This window comes from Neurospora hispaniola, assembly GCF_033458365.1.
Source record: "Neurospora hispaniola strain FGSC 10403 chromosome Unknown B0T23scaffold_3, whole genome shotgun sequence".
Lineage (NCBI taxonomy): Eukaryota > Fungi > Ascomycota > Sordariomycetes > Sordariales > Sordariaceae > Neurospora > Neurospora hispaniola.
In genome coordinates this window covers 2608587-2630704 of record NW_026944408.1, presented here as the reverse complement: position 1 = coordinate 2630704, position 22118 = coordinate 2608587, and the positions used below count along the sequence as shown (strand labels likewise).

Below are 22118 nucleotides of genomic sequence, written 5' to 3'. Positions count from 1 at the left end.
GTGTGTGTGTGTGTGTGTGTGTGTGTGTGTGTGTGTGTGTGTGTGTGTCAGAGAGGGAAAGAGAGAGAGGGAGAGAGAGGGGGGAGGGGCCTTCTGTTATGTGGTTGTCAGGCATGGTATTGCTGTGGCAAATTGAATTTTCTTGTGTGCAATTTTTTTTCCATCTTTGTTTTCTCACAGACAACTCCGATTGACTAGTAGTGTCAGCTTTCACAAAATGAATGAAAGGACGTGTCAAAAACACCTTTCCCAATCACTGAAGTCAAGACTGCAGATGTAACTTTGTACTAATCCAGCATTTTTGCATCTCTCGAGTTGTATGCATATTCTTTGGTTTGTTTACTTCCAGGCAAAATGTTTCGACATTGGCGCGTACCCCTGGCTTCGACCTGGAGGCACCCTGGCCAATTTCTTTAAACCCCGGCTAACTCCAGCCTACCTTGACCTTATCCCGGATGAAGATCGCTAACTTAACTAGTGTAAATGTCTCTAACGCCAGACAGATGACGACATGTGATGAGTAGGTACTTAAGTGACTATACCTTTCCTTGGGGCATGTGATCATTGAAGAAAGGAAGAGTGATGGCTGAAACGCCCTCTCTAAGATTCGCGTGAGATTTTAGGGGGGCTTAGGTACAATGAGAGCTCATTAGATACTGTAGTTTCGTGGTTGTGGCTGTGGTTGAGGAATCATCCTCAGTTTGTAGTAAGTATTCCATGTGTGAATTGCTTCAGTTTGTATCTATAGCTACTTGTACATACAGGTATAGAAGAAGGAGGAAACAGGGGTACCTTACTTAGTCGGGGATAGAAACGTAGGTATCAGAAGGGGGGGATATAAAGGTATAATAAGTACATATAACAGCAACTTGCAAATAACAATGATACCCACCCTCTTTTCACGAAGCCAACATTTCATGAAACTTGACCAAGCAAAAAAAGAAATAAAGATCATACTTGCAATGCAAATAAACTGGTATGACAAAAGAAAAAAAAAAAAAAAAAAAAAAAAACACTAGAGTGTTGAAGTCTTGACGCAACAAACAAACAAACAAACAAACAAACAAGGTGATGGTGATGATGATGATGTCTGTTACTCGAGCCCAACCCAAAATCCCTTGCAAGGAAACAACCCGAAGTTTGCTCCCTTGCGCCCTTAATGCCTCCCATTTGCCGTTGTTTGTTGCACGCAACGCATCATAGTTTTGTTTAAACCTTTTCCTTTCCCTCCCTCCTTTTTCCCCCTTCGTCTTCCCTTCTCTCCCTTCCTTCCTTCTTCTTCTTTCTCTATTGTATCAAAGCAGATGTTGCCGCCCGTCCGTCTATGGTTGAAGTAACTCCGTCGCCGCCGCCTTCTATTTGATCCTTTGGTATCCAATTTCTAAAGAGTTATATCGTAGTTATAAAGTTTGGGTGTGTACATGCTTGTGGGATGATTTATTTCTCACGCCTCGAAAGAGAGAGAGGAAATAAATCCATTTAGAAGCGAGAGATACCACGGCCGAAGACCCAGGACACGAGCCAGTAGATGGGCACGAGGAACCTGTTCCTCCAGGACATGGACTTGGCCAGGTAAGCGGAGCGCCAGAGGACCCAAGCGGCCCAGCCACGGAGCTCGTCGCGGGGGCCCTGGTGGATGGCCTTCCAGCTGCCAAGGTAGGTCATGACACCCCAGTTGCGGAACTTGAAGCCGGGAGCGTCCTTGACGTCGATGACACCTTCGTTGGCCTTGTTGAGGACCTTGGCGAGGTAGGTGGCCTGCTGGGCGGCAACCTGAGCGGTCTTGGGGAGAGTGCGCTGGCTCTCGATGACGGCGGCGTCACCGAGGACGAAGACGTCACGGAGGAGGCTGTTGCTGGAGGAGGTGGGGACGATCTCGGAACCCTTGGCGGCATCGGTGGTCTGGGTCTCGATGCGAACACGGAAGTGCTCGTCAACGAGGATGCCACCAGTGCGGGCATCAGTGGCGAGCTTGGCCTTGGGGCGGCGGGCCTCGGCGCGGTCCTCGGGGGAGATGGGAACGGCAAAGTCCTTGGAAGCGAGCTGCTTGATGAGGGGGTTGGCCATAAGACCGGTGGACCAGACGACGAGACCGGCACCGACCTCCTTGTCGCCGTACTGCTTGATCTTGAGCTTCAGCTCACCGTACTCGGAGCCGAGCTTGCCATCGGCAGGGCGGACGCGCTCGATGTTGTGCTGGGTGCGGATCTCAATCTTTTGACGCTTGAAAGCATCCATGGCATACTTGGAGAGAGCCTGGTCAAACATGGGAAGAACCTTGGGCGAGACATCGTAGACGGTGATGCGGACGAACTTGAGGAGGTCCGGGTACATCTTGGAAAGATCGTCGTGGATGAGATCGTGCAGCTCGGAAGCGTACTCGATACCGGTAGGGCCACCACCGACAATGGCGAAGTGGAGGAGGTTGGCGCGGTCCTCATCGGTGAGGTTGTCAACACCTTTGGGGTAAGCGCACAGCTCGAAGAGGGAAAGAACCCTCAAGCGGATGCGGCGGGCATCACCAACATCGCGAAGGAAGTTGGCGTGCTCACGGACGCCCTCGATGCCGAAGGTCTGGGAGTAGGCACCGCAAGCAATGACAAGCTTGTCATAGGGAACGTCGAAGAGAGCGCCCCTGGCGGAGGCCTGGTTGAGCTGGCCGCCCTGGCCGATGGGGACAACAGCCTTACTGGCAGAATCGGCGTTGGCGTTGGCCTCGACGCGGATGGTCTTGTTGGCGAAGTCGATGTCCTGGGCCCAACCCTGGTGGAAGCCGATGCCGTAGTCCAGGCGGCGGATGGGCTCCAAAACGGTACGGAACTCGAGAGTACCGACGGCAGTAGAGGCGAGAAGGGGGGTAAAGACGAAGTAGGAGCGCGGGGAGATGAAAATGCGCTCATACTTCTCGGGATCGAGGTCCTTGGCGAAGGAATAGCCCGCCCAGCCGGAGCCCAGGATGACGACCCGCTCCTTTCTGTCTTTGTCTATAGGGAATGGTAGTCAGCAATAACGCTCTCTTGGCGAGGTGGGACGACGAGGTGGTTTCAGAAGGGAAACGTGCTGTTGAACTTCACGGTGGAAAAATTTCTCGCCGTCAAGGCCAGCGGTGCTGACCGGGTGGACACCTGGAGGGAAGAGGAAGAGGTCCTCGCGAAGCGTGTAATGGAAGCCATCCTGAGACTTTAACCGGCTGGCGTTGATGCTATTATGGTGTTCGAGTAGGAGTCAATAAGCTCTCCATTACCGATAATCAAGAAAAAAAAAAAAAAAGACTTTTTGGACCACGTCCAGTGGGCGAATCGCGATTTTTATTCCATGTGGCCGTTAGTTGCGCTATCAAGGTTCAATACCCTCGGCGGCGGGTCGGCCCTAGCTAACAAGGTAGACGCCGGTATATTGCCCTCCTCCTCCCAACCTGGAGGCCGGGATCCATAGTATCCACGGGGTGTCCATGATGACGGATACATACGGGAACCTGTTGGGGGGGACCTCCGTCCTCCACGCCAATTACATTGTTGGATTTTGTGATGTCACCGAGAATCACTGAGTCGGTCTGAGAAGCCAATTGCACCCATTGGTGAGCTGGTCGATAGGAAGAAAGGAGAGAGAGGTACAGGGACTGGGTACGATTCCGAGGCAGCCGGCTTATTCTCTTTTTTAATTTTTTTTTTTTTCGGTCAGAAATGGTATCGAGGTAGATCTGTTTTCTCATTTGCTGGAATTGTCCTCATCTAAGGCGCAGTGGGCCGTCTGCCTCTGGTTATGGAAATTTTGGAAGAGAACTGCACCCGACACAGGCCGATAACAACAGACTCGCGACGAAGTGGAGGCATTACAATCAAGAGGAAAACTTTGTAGTGTAGTGTTAAAAAAAAAAGGGTGAAAGGGTCGTCCGCGATTTGACCCGTTCATTCGTCGAGAGGGTGGTGTGGTGGAGGTCTCGTGGATATCACAGACCACCAGCAAAGGGAATCATGACCGGGAGAGCCCGGCACCCCGGATACAATTTGGATTGATTTGTCTATCAAAAACCAGAGATGAAGTTGGAGTTGGGAGGTTTTCAACATGAGTCGCGGAGCGTCCGTGCGCAAGTTTTGGTAAGTTCTGGCATCTACGGTGGCTTGAGCGCTCATCTTGGCATTCATTAACCAATGGTGAAGAGCCCAGCACCTCTCGGGACAAGTGGCGGTCGGATTGCGGCTGGACAGGAGCGGCTCCCGGTCCGGAGATTTGAGGCTCCTATGCGCCAACATCGAGGCGTTTCGTCCGGAAGGCCTAGTGCGTACCATCGTTCCGGCGAGGATCCCAAATGCCCTGACTTGGATCGTTGGACCCGGAGCCAAATTTAGACTTTTTGGGTTTGGGGACCTGTCAGATCGTGAATGAAGTCAACATCAGGCCATGCCAATGAACACTGTCGCATTAACGATCCCGTCGGCGCGGGAATGGGATCATGGCCATGTGAGGAGGTATGGGTGAATGGTGATTGTGCGTGGGCATCACTCAAACCCGATATATCAAGATGGCGATATCCCGAATTACCATATGAACCGACATACGGTAGTGTATGTTGTACAATACATTTTTGTCTCTTGATGAATTTGGCAACCGAACCACGCAACCGCCCAGTCCGCGACAACCAGAAACAAGGATAGTGTAACCCCCCAAATCCGGTGGATCTCCGCCCTTCTCTCCCTTCCTCCGTCTCGGCACTCTGTTCAATGCCGCCAAAGGCCGACCGCGCGATTAACGTCACCATTGGTCCGTTTCGATTGTGTTGTCCATGTATCCGAAATTCAGTCTTCCAGAAGCCCGCAAGATCCGAAGACAGAGATGCCATGTCAGCACCCAATCTTGACTATGGAGTTCCGATCATATAATTGTGAACGGTTCCCCGATTGTCGATATTTCTCCTTGGTAAAAGATCATGAATGACGGCAACCTTGACTCGGGTCAAACACGATCGCGCTTACAAACAACAACACTACCGACAACCCCTACTTTATCGTTTGTTTTGTATTGTTTGTTTGTTTGTTTGTTTGATTGTTTGTAGAAAGAACATTGTACGTGTGCCGGATCCGATCATAGTTCAAACCGGCATGATACCTATGCTTCTAGAAGTGTATGTATCCGCAGAGGAATCTTCCATGCTGTTTAGACGTCAGGAAGCGGCGTTTCTTATCGCGGCTCTTATCTCCAACACTTCCACGGCATCTCCAACTCCCGCCGTTGACGACAGACATGAAGGGGGACACAACGAGATGTTACAAGACAACAACAGATATTGCCAAAAAAAAAAAAGAGTAGGATCATCATGTCACTCGGCCACAGGATCACACCAGACAAAAGCCAAGGGATGACTTAAGGCCGCCCATGAAAAACACATCAGGCCGCAAGCTCGGGCTTTTGAACCGCCCTTCCAGTCGTGTCACAAAGAGTCTCGGGTTGTCTCGTTGAGGCTTCGTGGTGTGCGGAAGATGGCGGTAATGAATAGGACGGCATGTGTCTCCGTAGATCTGCAAACTCCGCCGTCGTGCTTCATCCGGCTGTCCCACGACAACGACACCCAGGCAAGGGGGAAAAGGGAGGAACATGGCTGTGTAAACAAAGGAGAAGGCAGGAAGGAAATTCAGGGGGGGTCAACTTGAAACATATAAGGCCAAGCAAAGACCCAAGACCTCGCCTCGCCAGGCACAATCGGCAACAGGGCACACTGGGAACTTTTTGCAGAGTCTAAATGGCTGCATCCAACCATCTTGTGTTTCCAATACTTGAAAAAGTATGTCAGCCACTTCACATGATTGGAATGGAAGCCTTTCTCGAAGCCCCAAGCCCCCGCAAGCTAACGAATACTGCATCGAATTCTCGATGTGGTATAATGCAAACGAGTCCTCTCAAAGCCGAGTTCATCATGTGGCTTTGATGAATACGTTCCCAGTCTGCTGAAGACTCGCAAAGCCTGCCGGAGGCTTCTTCCTCCCTTGACTCCCCGCCAGACTGTGCCAGAACCAGGACGGAAGTCTGACACTGCAAGGTACACAGCCAACTGCTCATGATACCGCAGGTGGAGAGCTGACATGCAGACTGAGAAACCAAATCGGGAGATATTTCGTTGCCGTGGGATAGAATCGTGGGTGTGGCTGGGCCCAACATTCAAATAACTAACTTAACTAAACTGCCTCTGCTCCAGGAAGAACAAAAAGGCCGCGTCTTTCCACTGTTTCTAGACTTCCCGTCCCGGCGATTTCGAGGGGGCTGGCGGTGTTACAGATTGATTAAGAGGACCGGCTCCTGTGAAGCGTTGGTTGGCAGTCGGCAAGTCACCTTCAGTGGTCAAGGTGGTCTCACTGTGGTGCATCGTCGTGTCGAGCTGGTCGGGTGGGGTCTGACTGTATGCAAGCCACATGATTTTTTGGCTTCAGCTGCGATTCGAGCCCCTCTCATAGGTGAATCATGTTTTTCGACGGACTTTCTCCCTGCAGCAGCTGCATTCGGTGCATTATGCCCTGGGACACCTACTGTTCTAGGCGGCACGCTAGTCTGCTGCTAAGAGACACGCACAGGTGGAAAGCGGTCCCGTCTCTCCCTGCCTGGCTGCAGTGGTCCGCAGCAGTTGCGGGCTGTTGCGTGCGGTGCTGCCGTGAGGTGGTGTTGTGCACATCATCCGTTAGTCGTAGGTAAGGTAGGTTGCCAGTGCGTTAGGTTGTTGGGGTTGCAGTGGTCGCTCTTCCTCCATTTTACAAGTGCAGGGCCCTTCCATCAGATTCCGGCGAGCAAAACCAAGGAAAAAACAGTCTCAAACCATGATCGCGCCAGGCAAGAACAGGTGGTGCGCACCTGTACCTTAGTGTTCTAGCGTTACTACAGCAACTCCACTTTTCAAGAGAGTGAGGGAGTCAAGGCTCATGCTGGTCGCTTCCCAGCCAATCAGAGACCGTGGTTCATCCTGTTACCGGAGGATGCCTTCCATAAACACCACGACCAAGGTCAACCCCGGCGAGCTAGACCTCTCTCCTCCCCGTCTCCAACCTTCCATTTCCACGACTCCAAGCTGACTGCTGCTTGCCATTGACCAACTCGACCCCCAATTAGCAACCCAACTTTGCACAGTACAGTCAACCCACCCCAAACCTGCCCGATCTTGCTGTCGTCGTCTTCGTCGTCGCCGTCGTCTCCTTGTTGTCAATTGTTTGCGCTCGACCGGCCATCCATACCTCCGCAATAACACGTCTGCAACCTGAACCACATCGTCATTTTTATCGCCCTCATTTGCGGTGTGAGAAACGCGAGCTTGACCGACTACTTGAATACGACCGGGTCGCCAATCAGTTGTTGATATTTCCACGAGGATTGCCAGTGCAGCACCCAAGCGAAGCGTCGCATCGCAACCCAAGCGCGTCCCTGGAGTCCGCCATTTCACAACCCAACTTGTACACAAGCACATCGGGGACGGCCGCCTCTACCTCTCTCTACTTTCTTCTCTACTTACCACACATTTCCCTCGTGTGTGTATGCCCTTGCTTTGCGCGATCTTCAATCTGTCTCAGTGCGCGGTACCTTTTTTGCTGCCTCGCCGATCCCTTACCTACCTTGCTATGCCATCGCTATAGCAAACGGCTCCCGCATCAACACAAAGTAATTTTGTTGTCGACCACCACTCCTCCCTCCTGCCTGCTCCATCGAGCCACGCCCAACCGTCCATCACCACAACCATGGCGTCGGAGGAACCGGTAGGGCGCACCATCTCTCCACTGCCCTGTTGGGGCAATGACCTCATTGGTTCACTCACCGCTAACTACGTGGCGCGTCTAGGTGCATCCCCTCCGCCTTTCCAAGGGCAACACTATTCCTATCCCGTCCAAGACGCAGAGTGCTATCCCTCGGCCGCTATCCGAGATCTCGCCCACGGAACAGAGAAGGAACTCGCCCGGTTCCAGCCAGGCACAGGCAAAGGTAAGCCAATACATAGCCACTAGACCCAGGAGCAGAGCTCCATCAACTTCTCCTTGCTCCATGCATGTCGCATATCTCCTTGGCCTCCACTGCTTGTACCTGCATTCACCATGCTAACGTCGGAGGAACAGTCCAAGATGTCGCCTCTAAATACCGATTCCTCCCCCTTCCAGTCGTCGCCCATGTCGCCCGTGGATAACGCGACCTCCCCGCGTGTATTTTGGCAAACCCGTTTCAACTCGGAGAACAGTCTCGATAGTCGCACCGGATCCCCCTCGCCTGTCCGTCGCTCCTCCATCGAGCGTCTGCAGAAGGCGTCCCGCGTCAAGAACAGCAACATTCTCGCCTCCGAAGTCAAGCCGGGCCAGGAACCCCCTCGCCCCCCGGTCGAACGCCCGCTGTCCAAGATCCAGGGAAACGCATTTGGTGGTATGGGATTCAGCGGTTTTCGTGGCCATGGGAGGAGCCAAAGCAGCACCAGCATCCCCGTCTTGAGCCCCCCTCTTCGGCCTACTGCGCCTCCAGTCACCCTGCCTGCCCAGACTCGCCCGGAAACACCGAATAGGGATAAGGAGCAAGGAAGCCAGAGCCTGTCCACCTCGCCCATGAAGTCGTCGCTCTCAAGCCGATTCAGGAGCAGTTTTGACCACGAAAATGGTACATGGACGACAGACGAGAACGGCAATGAATTACCAACCGGCAGAGCGCTCCACCGCCATGCAAAGAGTGTCACTTTTGATGCCGCTCCGCCTCAAGTGAACGAATACGAGATGGCGACCCCGGATCTATCGTCAATCGGCAGCAATTCCAGAGAGGGGAGCTACGATTCGGAGGAAGACGAGGACGACGATGATCATTACATGTTGCACGATGATGATCACAGTGAAAGCGGGGACAGCTTTGATGCCTCGCTCGAGGATACAGACAAGACCCCCGTTGTTGGCCCAGAGGACTGGAGGCAGGGCGAGAACGATGACCCTTTCTCGAGAAGTGTCGGCTCGGAGGGGACTTCGAATGGTGACCACAGGCCATTGCCACCACTTCCTGGACAATCATCCAGGAGCGATTCTGCCTCTCCCAACGCCCTTTCTCCTGTCAGGAGCCTGCCTACTCCTCCGCCGGCTCCCTTGACCAAGGCGGATATGCAAAATATCGGCACTGGCAAAATGTCTCTTGAAGAGCGCCTCAAACTAATGATGCTTTCTGACGATGGCAAACACGCTGCTGAGCAGCAGCGGGAGCGTCGTATGCGTCGTGCTGGTACCCACACCCGCGGCGAGGGCCACAGTTCTGAACGGGAGCCGCTGAGCAGCCCTCTTTCACATCCTGAGGAGGATGAGGAGGAAAACGATACCATTGGAGATCTTGAAGACTACCAACTGCCACCGCGTATCTCACGCGAATCGATTCTGCGTCGGGTTAACGGTAAGGGTGAGCGGGAGACGGATTATAACTTCTCTGACCCCCCAACCCTGCCTCCGCCTAGGCAATCAGCTGCCTACGACCCAGATGTGCCAATTCCTAGCACCGAAAACGACTCGGACTTCAGCGATGAAACCGACAGCGAGGAAGAGGGAAGTGTCATAATCAAACGTCCACACCATGATTACGACAGTGAAGACGACTATTCGGTTGCGGATACGTATGATCATACCGAGACTGTCGACAGCGAGGCGGATGCATCCGAAACACACCGTGACGATGAGACCGAAAGCCAGTACTCTGTTGGCACAGATCCCGAGAAGGACGATCATGAGGATGATCAGGTATCCACCCCAAGGGCATCAATTACCCCTGCAATTGAGGCGCCCGCGGTAAGAGACATCTCTTCCTCCAGCATGAGCGGCTCTCTGGAGCTTTCCAAGGAAGACAAGGATGGCGATTTTGCCGAGGGCTTGGAGTCATTCACAAGTAAACCTGCTGAGTCGGAGAAGGCGAAGGAGCCCGAGCAAGTCGCTGAGCCAACAAAGAACAAGGAAACGGAAACGCTGGCCGTGCCGGAAATCCACGTCGAACAGAGGCCAGCAACGCCCAGCAAGAAGAAGGTGCTGTCAAAGCCCGAATATGATGGCTCGGGTTGGGGAGACCCTGATGAGGAAGATGAGTACGAAGAAGAGCCAGGTACTCCAGAGTCCGTGATCCACCGTCCCATGCCCGACAGTGATGAAGAGGAAGCTCGCGCATCGCCCGCCATCCCGGAACAAGTTGCGACCATTAAGTCGGCGTCTGGTTCCAAGTTGAAGACTCGACCGTCGGCGACACCTGCCGATATTGAAAGCATGCGTGAGGCTCGTCGCCATGTTAGCCGTGAAATTCCCGCCACGCCCCAGATTCCAGAACGCCACCGTAGCCGTATCTCGAAAGACATGGAGCCAGAACTCCTGAGAGCCTCGGCCGATGATTACATGATGCGCCATCCTAGCTTTAAGAACCGCAGTCTCACCCTAGATATCGATGTTGGCCTCAGCCTCGAAAGAGATTTCGAGAGGGTGATTGAGGCGCAAAAGGTTGTTTTTGACAATTTCCTAAACAAATCCCACACCACAACCGGAGGCTTTACTTTCACTGGACAAGCGTCCGAGAGCAAAACCAAACCCGACCCAGTTCCACAAGATGTATTTCTCGATGCTAACGTTACGACCCGTAAACAGCGCGGTTATCTCATGCGACAGAATACCAAAATGGTTACTGCCAGTGATAAGGATGGCGACGATTCTCGTAACGGCTACCGATCCGCGGGCGGCTCACCCGTGAAGGCGAATCGTCCTCAGTCGTGGACAGTGGAGCCGTGGAATCCTCAACCGAGAAAGAGGAGTCTAAAAAAGCGACCCAGTACCACGGGGCCGGTGCCACCACTTCCTGGTCAGGAGAGTAATGCCACGGCAACAACCTCGACAACCGAAGACGACCTCAATGCCGGGATGGAGGGGCCAGAGAGCGGGGAGAGAGGTCGGTTGTTCGTTAAAGTGATGGGAGTGAAAGATCTCGATCTGCCCATTCCAAAGAGTAAGTCTCCTGCTTTGAGGACAAAGGGGGGTTCGACTAACCATGCTGTAGACGAACGGACTTGGTTTGCTTTGACCTTGGACAACGGCGTTCACTGTGTGACGACGGCTTGGTTGGAGCTTGCCAGAAATGCACCCATCGGCCAGGAGTTCGAACTTGTTGTACCAAACGACCTGGAATTCCAATTGACTCTGAACGTCAAACTGGAGAAGCCCGCCCCGGTCAAGCAAAAGGCGATACCATCTCCTGCCAAGATTACCAAGGCCAAGACGTCGACATTCAGCAGAGTGTTTGCTTCACCCAAGAAGCGGCGCGAAATGGAGATGCGACAAAAAGAAGAGGAAGAGCGCCTGGCGCAACAGCAGCGTGAAGCTGCTGCCCGGCAAATGAAGACTCAGCCTACGGCATGGGATCTTCTCTCCCCTTTGGCTGCCGAAGACGGAAGCTTCGCTCGTTCCTATGTGTGCCTTAAGGAGCACGAAACACGCTGTTTCGGACGCCCGTATACAGTGGAAGTTGCAGCCTTCAACGAGTGGGCTACGGAGGAGGCCGGTTTCGCCTCAAGCGTCAAGAGCAAGCGCGGTAGTACCGGGCCTGTTCGCCGTGCGCCGTATAAGATCGGAAAGCTGGAACTCCAGCTCCTTTTCGTACCTCGTCCCAAGGGAGCGACCGATGAGGATATGCCCAAGAGCATGAACTCGTGCATTCGCGAGATGAAGGCTGCTGAGGAGCGCCTGGCCCAATCTTGGGAGGGTGTTCTCAGCCAGCAGGGTGGAGATTGCCCGGTATGTTTGCGCTCATGTCCCGTAATGACTCTTGACGTTTTTGCTAACAATGTCTGTTATAGTACTGGCGTCGCCGTTACTTCAAGTTGGTTGGTACTAAGCTGACCGCCTATCACGAGGCAACTCGACAGCCACGAGCAACCATCAATCTTGCGAATGCCAAGCGGCTTATCGATGATCGTCGCGCCCTCATGGAGAAAGAAATTACCGGCAAAAACGGCAAGCGCCGTCGCTCTGCGTTCGCCGAGGACGAGGAAGGCTACATGTTTGTCGAAGAAGGGTTCCGGATTCGCTTCAATAACGGCGAGCTGATCGACTTCTACGCCGACAGCACTGAGGAGAAGGAGGGCTGGATGAAGGTTCTCGGCGAAGTCATTGGTCGCGACACGATTCTTGCTTCCGATGACGACACGGTAACAGGCAGCCCATCGAAGCTGAAAGGCAAGTGGTGCGAGTTGGTGTTGAAGAGAGAGGAGACGATTCGCAAGCGTGCCGAGGGCCGACGGGTACACTCGAGAACGAAGAGCAGTCTTGTATAAGTCAGGCTGGCTCTCGTTTGCGCCAAACAAGTGTTGTAATGTTGAGTCATGAGAACATGCTGTGAAGAGATATGAGAGAATTGGGAAAACAAAACAGATGATGCATGGAAAGAGGTGCCTTTTGGTGGTGGAAGAGCCCGGTGCTTGGAACCGTGATAGGGCACCGCGTGGAGTATGACATCATAGAACCATGATCGTGCTCTTAGTTTTCTGCCCGTTGTTCAGCGAAGCACGGGATTCACGGAATGCACACTACATTGCATACATGGCATTTGGTTGCATTGCGGTGGTCTGATACATCAATTCTGGCTCTGGCATATTTGACGGGTGGATAGCAAGCGTCGCATAGCCTCGCTGCCTTCTTTTTATCTCTTCGCTTCAAAAGGACCAAGGTCATTTTACTACTTGTCGTTCTCTGTTTTTTTTTTTTTTTTTTTTACATATCTCTCTCTCTCTTCTTGCCGGGCTGGTCTGGATCCGGAAGCTTGCTGGCGCGTTGGTATTTGCTGCCGGTTGTTCTATGTTGCCATCATTTGAGTAAAGTACACACGTTGCCGAGTAACACACACTACTTAGTACCTACCTACTCTTCATTGTCTAATTGGGCTGGTGCCCTTCTTAATTCTGTCGAATTCTGGGTGTCTTGTTAGTAGAGCAGTAATAGGACAAAGAAATGCGAGCAGAGATAAAGAGAGAAAAGAAAATCTTTCTAAAAATTTGGGCTTCGTAACTGGTCATGAGCTTTCCATACATAGACTGAATCGTAGCTATTAGAGTAGGTTCGACTTGCATATGAAGTTGATTCACGAACGTTGCTCCATCGTGGAAACAGTAAGGACTGGTCTCTTCATGTTTGCTCCCCGCATCGAAGTGTCGCCCACCATCTTGAATTATGAGGTTGCGCTTCAATGCTGATGAGTCAAAGAGGTAGCTGCGTCATTTCCACAATGTTTGCAGCATGGCCTCAGCAAGACTGATGCCCGAGGGCACTTGAGGCCTGTCCATGGTGAATCAGTTGCGGGAAAGGCCCAAGATGTATCAGAGCCCTTCCGAACCGGTGTGAAGGCATGTGCTCAAAACAGCCGGCACCAGGCTGACAACGACTCAGATATGATCGCCTGACACATTCGTAAAATGCGCCGGGATGTTTTGTCCTCCCGGCCATGCCGTCCACGGCGAGCACACGGCAAGGACGTAAAGAGGGGGTCCAGCGCAGGTGAGAACCAGAACCTCGCCTGACCCGAAAGGCAAGAATCATCAATGAGGAGGCACAGGCCCAAAACGCGCTCCTCACCTCCTCTTCCTATGCCCGCCCTTGGCCTTTCCACCCATTCCCCTTGCTCCTCTCCCGACAGGTCCCGAGTTCTCCATACTCCTGATCTCTCTTGAACTGATGGTAAGCTGTGCGCCCCTCATCTTTCCTATACCGGGCATATCCACCGGCCTGTCTCCTCCACTCCTCTTCTTCACATTACCCTTGCCCTTGCCGGACGCCTTCTCCAGGATAATGCCATTCTCCCTGGCCTCCCGCCTCCTCTTCTGCTCGTACGTCTCCGACGCCTTCTTGATGCCCTTGCGCATGTTCATCGGCATCTTCTCCTGCTCCAGCACACTGCCCTTTGCCCCAAGCGCTTGCATGCGCATGTCCGTCGTCTTTTTGCGGATGCGGCCCTCGGCGAAGGCGCGCGTGTTCTTATCGGTTTCGGCGGCGGCGCTAGAGAGGTAGTGTGAAGCGTTGCCGCCGGCCGCGGAGAGGATGTGCGACTCGGCGATGAGGCGCTGGAGAGCGAGATCGTTGGCGAGGAATGCGGCGCTGTCCTCGCCCTCACCATCCTTGTCCTTTTTGGCCTTGGTGCCGTTTGTTTGGGAGTTGGAGTCGAGGATGGCGTTGGGGGGTTTGGAGGACTGTGATTTTGGTGGGAATGTGTTAGTAAACTCGTCCGTCCTCCCCAAAAGAGTTGAGTAACTCCATGAGAGAAAAGTGGAAGAACGTACCAAGTAAGCTTTTAGCTCCTTCTTTGACATCTTCGACGTATCCATCTTTGACGAATCCTTTGAGTAGTCCACCACCATTACCTTGGGGGCATCCTCATCATCCTTCTCCTCCTCTTCACTGTCGCTGCCACTATAATCCTCCTCATCCTCTAAGCCGGAGAAGTCGTCTTCCGAGCCCGAATCTACCGCATCATCGTCCTCAAGTATTTGGTCCTCGTCAAAATCATCACCGACGCCGTCCCCATCCTCTTGGGCTTTCCTTGTCTTGTTTTTGGTCGACTTTGATTTCTCGACCTTTGTTGTGGTAGTCGTAGCAGAGGCAGAAGCAATTGGTTTGAATCGAGCCTCAAAAGCGCGCTGGAAAACGGAAAGCGCGTCGCTGATATCTTGTTGTTCCTCTTCTTCCTCCTCGTCTGCCTTCTTCACGGGCTTTTCCTCCTTTTTGGCGAGTTTCTGCTTCTTTCTCTTGACCTCAAGGTCCTCCGCAACTCTCTTTTTCTTCTTCGCCTCGGGCTGAGCGGGTATGCTTTTCCGCTTTCCTAGTAGTGTGGCTGACGGCATTTTCAAAGACGACGTTCGACGACGAGATACGAGACGGTATGTAGTTGAAATTAAGTCGGTGTTGCGATTATGTTGCAGCTGGTTGGTTTGCCGCAGTCCAAAATTTTTGGCTTGCAGTTGGTCCATTGCTGGACAAGGGACCATCTGGGGCTTATCGATAAGGTAATTCTTGTTCCTGTATGGTGTTAGTTACCTGTAGCTTGCATGCAGCTTTCTTTTCGGGTTCCCATAGTCGGCATGCAGTGGAGTCGGGGAGGGATCTGCAGCACTGTGTCCGGCACTGGTAGGGAACCTCTAGTAGGTAGGTAGGGTAGCGGGACATCTTCCCGTAAAGCCCACCCACTGAACACATAGGGCTACCCTACTGAGACATAGCGGGTGGCATCCTTGACTGCGATAACGGGCACGTCACCTAGGTCCGGCCGGGCCCAGATGACGCCCGGGAATCTCACATTCACATTCCATCCCATCCCGTCCTGCGCGTCACCCACACTAGAACCTTGACACCTGAAGCTTCACCTTTTATCGAGTCACATCAACAACTCAACAACTCAACCCCCACCCACCCTACACCAAAATGACGCGCTTCCGCCCCTGCATCGACCTCCATGCCGGCCAAGTCAAGCAAATTGTCGGCGGCACGCTCGACAGCGCGACCTCGGAACTCAAGACCAACTTTGTGTCTCCCCACCCCCCTGCTTATTTTGCCAAGCTGTACCGCGACAATGAGTTGTCGGGAGCGCACGTCATCATGTTGGGGCCGGGGAACAAGGAGGCGGCCTTGGAGTCGCTGAAGGCTTGGCCGGGCGGCTTGCAGGTCGGAGGCGGCATCACGGATGCGAATGCGAGGGAGTGGGTGGAGGCGGGCGCTGAGAAGGTTGGTTGATTTTAGTTTGGTGGTGTTTTGGTCAAGCGTTTTCGTGATTTTACCTAGGGTGGGACAGGTATTGGGCATGGCTGTTGTTTGCATTTTGAGTTTGAGTTGGGGAGTTGTGAAGTGGCCTGTTTCTTTTTTTTTTTTTTTTTTTTTTTTTTTTTTTTTTTTTTTTTTTTTTTTGTTTTTTTTTTTGGGCGCAGGACAAGTTTTGTTTACTTTCCTAAGGGGGTGTGCCGCATGTAATCCATCCCTCTGACCTCTGACCTCGCTCGGGCTCATCGAGTTTCCTTCCACCGCTGTTCCTACCCTCCTTCTCCTTTCACAAGATCACTCCGCTAAAATGTCCGCTTCTACTATCACAGGTCATCATCACCTCCTACCTCTTCCCCAACGGCAAATTCTCCCAGTCCCACCTCGACGCCGTCCTTGCCGCCCTTGACGGTGACAAGAGCAAGCTGGTCATCGACCTGAGCTGTCGCCGCCAGGGAGACGACAGGTGGTTTGTCGCCATGAACAAGTGGCAGACTATTACTGACATGGAAGTGAGCGAGGGTAAGGCTATATTTATTTCTCTTTGTTCCTCATTTACCATTTGCGTTCTTTTCTGGTGGATGACTCACCCATTGATCCAATTTTTTGACTCAATCACAAACAGAATCCATCAAGGCATTGGAACCTTACTGCTCTGAATTTCTCATCCACGCCGCCGATAACGAAGGGTTGCAAAAAGGCATTGACGAGAAGCTCGTCCAGCGGCTGTCCGAGTGGTGTTCCATCCCCGTTACTTATGCCGGTGGCGGTCGCAACCTAGAGGACCTGGAGACCGTCAAGAGACTGAGTGGTGGCAAGGTTGACCTGACTATCGGCAGCGCGCTGGATTGCTTTGGTGGAAAGGGTGTCACGTTGCAGGAATGCGTGGAGTGGAATTGCAGGCAATGAGCAGTGCGTTTGCATAAGATGATGTGTGTGGAAAATTGAAACCAAAAGGGGGGTGAGTGCTGTGCATAAAGAGGTAGTCATATACCCTCGAGTGTATTTGGGTCTAAATACCCATGACCTCAGATGCCCTGCTCTGCCTCAAAACGCGGAATGGAACGACGATGCAACATTGGCTGATTCACACCAGTCTTTACGAGCACGTTTACTGAGACCGTTTCTTGATAAGGGCAGCATCAGCAGCATCGGAGACTCGGTGTACGAAGACTGCTAGGAAGGGAAACACTCGGTAAATAGCTGTGGGTGTCAGAGGTGACGTTGGAAACGTCAATAAACAAGCAACAAGACAATATTAGTCTATCCGCAACAACTAATGCAGGGGCGACCACATCGTTTAATTTCCAGATACTTGTGACTCACAACTGAAGGTGAATGGATAATGAGATGCGTGGAAGGCGCACCCCAATCCAGTTTTCTGTTTTGGCAGTATTTAGACCTGGCCTGGTGGCTCGCCACTCCTTTACTCTCCTCCAAGCCACAAATCCAGCATTTCGCTCATCATTAGAATTACTTCGTCTCGATGACGCGAATCCAATGACATCCCTGTACCCGCCTACCGTATCTTGCTCATCACACAAACCATCTCCGCGGAGCCGTCTCGAGAGAGAACAAAACAAGCAACTGTGACCCAAAAACGGATACGAAACCATAGGCGACCCTTGCGTTCACACCAGTCGAGGTACTGTCAACCCAACAGCTATACAGAATCCCTTCTCAAGACCATCCCTCACTTCTCACCTCTTCTCTTCCTCCAACAGCAGGTCAGCGGGTCAGTCGATGAAGCCCACGCATACTCAAATAATATCAAGACCACCACCACCACCACCACCACCACCACCACCACATAACACATTATAGATCATTTCCTCCTGTCATCCACCAAATGGAGAACAAGCCTCCCCCAAAGCACGAATCCGTCGGCCAAAAACTCAGTGGTAAGCAAGAAGAGCAGCTGGAGAAATCAATGAGGCTGTTGAAAAGCAAGATGGAAAAGGACCAGTGGGAGGCTGAGAAGAAGAAAATACACGAGGAGGAGAGAAAGGCCAAGGCCGAGGCCGCCGAGAAGCAGAAGATGAAGGAAGAAGCTGAAAAAGGTACTGGCACCCAGTAGCAGGGGCAGGACCAGTGCCAATACCGACTGACAAAGCTACCGTGGAAACCAGTGCGGAGGCTGGTGAGGGAGCTAAGAGTGGTGATAAAGGTGAGGGTAAAGGATAACAACGATGGATTGGTACGGAGGGTAGGGATAGATGGGGAGAGTGTTAGGTAGGGCATGTAGGGTTGGGAGAGGGGGTTAAAGGAAGCGGGAAGGAAGAGGGATGATGGATTTGAAGACGGTAGCATGCATTTACGCCCAGATGTGGGGAGCGGATTGAGAGGCGATTTGCGCTTCACGCGGGCAATTGCCAGAAGGAGCGGGTGTTGATATCATTAAATCACTCCAGTATTCTCCTCTAAGCGTGTTCCGGCCTGCTTCAATGCCATGTCTGCGTAGCGCGTCTTCGTTGTTTTCTGAACCTGTGACTGATGATGCGCATCTTCCCTACTGCGACCAACAAAAGCCTCCTTCAAAAATCCAAAAACAATAAAGCAAGAAGAAAAATGCAAACACCCGAAGGCTTTATCTCCAGCCATTCCGCTATTCGATGGAAATTGCAAAAAGCTCGGTCGCCCAGGTAAGCTAGTGGAACGAACCACAGTGCTCCAGCTGCGACGTACGAAAACCATGCCACGAGTACCGCGCACCCGGCAATGTTTTCATCAACGGAACGGAACCGCTGCGCCATGAGACCGGCACAGCAGAGCCCGTTGTGGTGAAGGGGTCAGATGAGAGACGTTATATAGTGCCTGCAGGCTGCAGCCGGCAACTTCGGAGCGGGCAGAAAGCGTCTTGTAGTCCAATGTTTCAGGAGGCTGAGGCGCCCATCATGACCGAACCGTGATTATTCCTTGGTGCTAGTAGGAGACGTCTCAACCTCCATCTCCATGTCCTGGTCTCTGTCGACATTATCACTCCCCTTGTTTTCGCCGTCCTCACCCCTATTCTCCCCGCTACTCCCCGGCTCCGGCGCCACCGGAAAATGCAGGTGCTTCCAGTCCTCCAGCTCCTCCGTTACTGACCGTAACCGGTCCCGGATACTCTCAATCGCATAACTGCCCAACAGCAACCTCAGCGGCGGGTACGAGCAGTGGCCCAGCTGCCACACCAAGTCCGCGCACTTCTGGGCACTGGTCGGCTGCTTATCGCCTAACCACTGCACCATCCTTTTCGCATGCAGCGCCGGCGACGTCGCATGTGAGTACGGTTCACTGGCCGGCTTGATCAAGAAATGGCCCCAGCGGGGCACCATAGATGTATCAGCCTCGTCTCTCCTTACCAACCCCGGTTCGACGAGGGTGGCCTTGATGTTGAACGCGTCGACCTCGTAGAGCATCGCCTCGATCAGGCCTTCCACCGCATACTTGGTCGCACAATAGGGTCCCAGACCCGGCACGCCTAGCGCCCCAGACGTAGAGCTGAAAATGATGTACCGCCCGCCGTGCCCTGACTCGCGGAAATAGGGCAGGCTGGCCTGGATGATGTGCACGGTGCCCATAAAGTTCGTCTCGAACTGGTTGCGGATCTCGTGCTCGTCCTGATCCTCGCACGCGCCGATGACGCCGTAGCCGGAGCAGTTGGCGATGCAGTCGATGCGCCCGAACCGGTCGAGCGTCTGATCAATGACCCGGTTGACCGAGGCGTAGTCGCGCACGTCGCATAGAGTGCCGAAGGCGTTCTCTGCTTGCGGGTGGTGCAGGTGCGCCGCAGCCATCTGCTCCCGCGTGGACTCGAAGATGCGGCCTACGATGGTGACCAAGTCGCCGTGGTTGAGGCAGCTCTTGACCAGGGAACGGCCAATTTGGCCGGTGCCGCCGAAGACCTGCGGTAGGTGTGTGTCAGTCAAATGAGGGGTTTTGAGGTATGGGAGGTAATGAGGCTTCTTACGATCCAAACAAGGGGCTTCCGTGGTACGCCAGGCTGTGGTGGATCGCAACTCGCTGGGAGTGCGACCTTCCCCTTTTTACTAGGAGTCTCACTCCCGGTCATGCTTGGAGTTCCTTGTTCCATGGCGAGGTTGTGATGAAGGGCGGTGGTTTGAACTCGATGTACTCTGAAGCGCCAGAAGGCTCAAGTGAAGATTCCTATTGAAGCTCAGTGATAACAACTGGCGATGCCGGCGGTGCAATGTGCGATACGCAGACGCCCGCTTTATCGAATCTCATGTCATTGTCACGACCAGTGGGAATAGCAATGATCTAATGACCGGGTCAAGGCCTGAGGTGTCGTAAACGAAGCTTGATTAAAGAAATACGTGTTACGGCGATGAAAACAAGGGGTGTTATGAAGTCCCGAAGGAGCATCAGCCCTGACATGTTCACGAGATTGGATTTCACAGGACACATAAAGATGTTAGTCAGACCCCAGTAGTTGCATTTCTCCCTTCCTGGCCCGATACAAGCATTCGCCCGCCTTAAGTGATCTCTATATTCGCTTCCTATCAATGCATGGTTCTGAAAGTGTACGAATGATCCGTTTATGGCAACTTGATCGAGTCTGTCAAACGTGCGTGTTTCACGATGTTTTTCAAGCATATTTCCTTGTTGAAGTAACACTGAATCTTGTTATTAAGATGATTACCGATACCGTCAGCAGCTGCACTGACAATGGCTCTTCTGGATGCTCCGCAAGGACCATAAGTCGTCACCAAGAACACGTCCCTGGCAGCAGCAGCACAAGCAACAACCCTGTGCAGCATCAATGTTTACTACCCCTGAACTGGAAATCCGGGCTGTCGTGGTAAAGCCGAGCCGGGTGATCAAGTGCCGAATCGTTGTATCGGGGGGCGATGGCGCAATTTTCGTACAGCATCTCACCAAAGAAAAACCCCTCCATACGTCACCCGCTTTTGTGGTAAAACATGGGCATGGTATGATACAACCCGGCCACAACTGAAAATTTGTATGTGACAGCGTGAAATCTGGTCCAACAAAAAAAAAGGCCTTCATCTGAAGTGTTCGTGAGAATGAGGAATGAACTCTATATATAGTCTATACACATCATCACACTTAAACCATCATCCCTGAACCATCTCCAACCTCTTGTTTCCACCTAACTTGCTGGCCCCACAAATCATCGCAACGACACCTACCAAAACCCCGCGGCGTCGTCTGATTGATACCTCTACCCCGTTCCAGAAGCAGACAATATCAAACAGTAAAATAGCCCGGCAAAATGAAGGCCTACTTCTACGACAACCTCCCTGTAAGCTATCTCGACACTTGATCCAACGGGACTCACTTCCCTGTTTGCCTGCTGTCTACATGGGTTCCCGTCATAGAAAATCTTCTATTCCCTCCCCAGGCCCAACATCCATCACCCGTCACTAACCACGTATTTAAAACAAAAATCAGGGTGACCAACGCCTCCCCCATGACTCCGGCAAGGAAGTGACGGTCGCGGAGCTTGAAAAGGTCGGCGTCCTTTACTTCCGGTTCCCGGATGTCGAGGGCGTAAACGGCCTGGCGTCGGAGCGCGGCTACAAGAACCGGGACGAGATCATCGTCTCGCCCGAGAAGATGGGGGCCATCTACGAGACGAAGGTGCGCCAGTTCTTCGACGAGCACCTGCACGAGGACGAGGAGATCCGGTACATTCGCGATGGTGCCGGGTACTTTGACGTGCGCAACGAGGGCGACGAGTGGATTCGCATCAAGCTTGTCAAGGATGATTTGATCATCCTGCCTGCAGGCATTTATCATAGGTTTACTACTGATGATACCAACGTATGTTTATCCCTATTCCTGTTTCGGTGGAATCGGCATCAGATTTTTGGAGATGGCGAACTGACATAGCCTTTACTGTGTAAAAGTATATCCAGGCTATGCGTCTGTTCAAGGAAGAGCCCAAGTGGACGCCTCTGAACCGCACCGAGGGGCTTGATGAGAACCCCTACCGCCAGGAGTATGTCACTCAGTTCCTGAAGGCCCAAGCTGAACAGGCATAGGAGCAGCCAAAAGGGATGGGACATAGCCTTTATAGCCACCACAATCTGAAAGAAGGAAAGCACAAAACCATACGTTAGCGAAGTTCGCTACTTTCCGTTAAGCGCCATGTATCTATACCCAAATGCATGCGAAATATCTATAACACCTATCAACCAAAGCTTGGTGTGCGACCATTCAGCTGTTTCCCTTTTTGCCATAGCGACCTGGTCGCTACTTAAGCTTGTGGTAATCGGGCCTTCTGGCATAGCTGGTTTGACGTAGACCTGGTTTTGCTCTTCCTGTGATGTGTCATGGTGTTGTCCTGAACGAAACCGCAAGACCGCATGCATAAAGTGCGCTTCTTTTGTGCCGTAGTGAATG

The 22118-nt window shown here is 52.6% G+C and overlaps 8 protein-coding genes across 8 annotated transcripts; 3 read left to right on the top strand and 5 right to left on the bottom strand.

The window, feature by feature from the left end:
- Positions 1–1324: 1324 nt before the first annotated feature.
- Positions 1325–3453, bottom strand: B0T23DRAFT_440297 (pyridine nucleotide-disulfide oxidoreductase-domain-containing protein; the record flags this gene model as incomplete). Its single annotated transcript, XM_062840722.1, has 3 exons — positions 1325–2984; positions 3075–3202; positions 3416–3453. The coding sequence occupies 3 exons, from the start codon at positions 3451–3453 to the stop codon at positions 1480–1482; spliced, it is 1671 nt and encodes a 556-aa protein (XP_062694188.1). The 3' UTR covers positions 1325–1479.
- A 3362-nt stretch (positions 3454–6815) lies between these two features.
- B0T23DRAFT_116912 (uncharacterized protein) lies at positions 6816–7774 on the bottom strand. The gene has a single exon (XM_062831967.1). The coding sequence runs from the start codon at positions 7442–7444 to the stop codon at positions 6950–6952; it is 495 nt and encodes a 164-aa protein (XP_062694187.1). The 5' UTR covers positions 7445–7774; the 3' UTR covers positions 6816–6949.
- On the top strand, positions 7755–12402 carry B0T23DRAFT_116926 (cell division protein anillin-domain-containing protein). The gene is made up of 4 exons (XM_062831968.1): positions 7755–10460; positions 10605–10959; positions 11011–11744; positions 11807–12402. The coding sequence occupies exons 1-4, from the start codon at positions 8064–8066 to the stop codon at positions 12281–12283; spliced, it is 3963 nt and encodes a 1320-aa protein (XP_062694186.1). The 5' UTR covers positions 7755–8063; the 3' UTR covers positions 12284–12402.
- A 1171-nt stretch (positions 12403–13573) lies between these two features.
- Positions 13574–14839, bottom strand: B0T23DRAFT_315277 (uncharacterized protein; the record flags this gene model as incomplete). The annotated part of the gene is made up of 2 exons (XM_062834848.1): positions 13574–14188; positions 14279–14839. 2 exons carry the CDS (start codon positions 14837–14839, stop codon positions 13574–13576), a joined length of 1176 nt encoding a protein of 391 aa, XP_062694185.1.
- Positions 14840–15221: 382 nt separating this feature from the next.
- B0T23DRAFT_377392 (1--5-imidazole-4-carboxamide isomerase) lies at positions 15222–17050 on the top strand. The gene is made up of 3 exons (XM_062837030.1): positions 15222–15716; positions 16079–16268; positions 16372–17050. Exons 1-3 carry the CDS (start codon positions 15417–15419, stop codon positions 16653–16655), a joined length of 774 nt encoding a protein of 257 aa, XP_062694184.1. The 5' UTR covers positions 15222–15416; the 3' UTR covers positions 16656–17050.
- Positions 17051–17463: 413 nt separating this feature from the next.
- Positions 17464–18356, bottom strand: B0T23DRAFT_116843 (uncharacterized protein). Its single transcript, XM_062831966.1, has one exon. The coding sequence runs from the start codon at positions 18054–18056 to the stop codon at positions 17565–17567; it is 492 nt and encodes a 163-aa protein (XP_062694183.1). The 5' UTR covers positions 18057–18356; the 3' UTR covers positions 17464–17564.
- On the bottom strand, positions 18356–19921 carry B0T23DRAFT_116834 (uncharacterized protein). The gene is made up of 2 exons (XM_062831965.1): positions 19699–19921; positions 18356–19633 (listed from the first exon to the last, which is right to left on the bottom strand). The coding sequence occupies exons 1-2, from the start codon at positions 19819–19821 to the stop codon at positions 18656–18658; spliced, it is 1101 nt and encodes a 366-aa protein (XP_062694182.1). The 5' UTR covers positions 19822–19921; the 3' UTR covers positions 18356–18655.
- A 926-nt stretch (positions 19922–20847) lies between these two features.
- B0T23DRAFT_116798 (1,2-dihydroxy-3-keto-5-methylthiopentene dioxygenase) lies at positions 20848–22010 on the top strand. The gene is made up of 3 exons (XM_062831964.1): positions 20848–21015; positions 21165–21536; positions 21623–22010. Exons 1-3 carry the CDS (start codon positions 20986–20988, stop codon positions 21755–21757), a joined length of 537 nt encoding a protein of 178 aa, XP_062694181.1. The 5' UTR covers positions 20848–20985; the 3' UTR covers positions 21758–22010.
- The last annotated feature ends 108 nt before the right edge of the window (positions 22011–22118 follow it).

Coding starts and splice junctions, on each gene's coding strand:
- B0T23DRAFT_116834 (XM_062831965.1), bottom strand. CDS start 19,821: ATGGAACAAGGAACTCCAAGCATGACCGGGAGTGAGACTCCTAGTAAA. Junction 19,634..19,698: donor GGAAGCCCCTTGTTTGGATC/GTAAGAAGCCTC, acceptor CACCTACCGCAG/GTCTTCGGCGGCACCGGCCA.
- B0T23DRAFT_116912 (XM_062831967.1), bottom strand. CDS start 7,444: ATGTGCTTGTGTACAAGTTGGGTTGTGAAATGGCGGACTCCAGGGACG.
- B0T23DRAFT_116843 (XM_062831966.1), bottom strand. CDS start 18,056: ATGCTACCGTCTTCAAATCCATCATCCCTCTTCCTTCCCGCTTCCTTT.
- B0T23DRAFT_377392 (XM_062837030.1), top strand. CDS start 15,417: ATGACGCGCTTCCGCCCCTGCATCGACCTCCATGCCGGCCAAGTCAAG. Junction 15,717..16,078: donor TGGAGGCGGGCGCTGAGAAG/GTTGGTTGATTT, acceptor CTACTATCACAG/GTCATCATCACCTCCTACCT. Junction 16,269..16,371: donor TGACATGGAAGTGAGCGAGG/GTAAGGCTATAT, acceptor AATCACAAACAG/AATCCATCAAGGCATTGGAA.
- B0T23DRAFT_116798 (XM_062831964.1), top strand. CDS start 20,986: ATGAAGGCCTACTTCTACGACAACCTCCCT. Junction 21,016..21,164: donor ACTTCTACGACAACCTCCCT/GTAAGCTATCTC, acceptor AACAAAAATCAG/GGTGACCAACGCCTCCCCCA. Junction 21,537..21,622: donor TTACTACTGATGATACCAAC/GTATGTTTATCC, acceptor ACTGTGTAAAAG/TATATCCAGGCTATGCGTCT.
- B0T23DRAFT_116926 (XM_062831968.1), top strand. CDS start 8,064: ATGCTAACGTCGGAGGAACAGTCCAAGATGTCGCCTCTAAATACCGAT. Junction 10,960..11,010: donor CGATCTGCCCATTCCAAAGA/GTAAGTCTCCTG, acceptor ACCATGCTGTAG/ACGAACGGACTTGGTTTGCT. Junction 11,745..11,806: donor AGCAGGGTGGAGATTGCCCG/GTATGTTTGCGC, acceptor TGTCTGTTATAG/TACTGGCGTCGCCGTTACTT.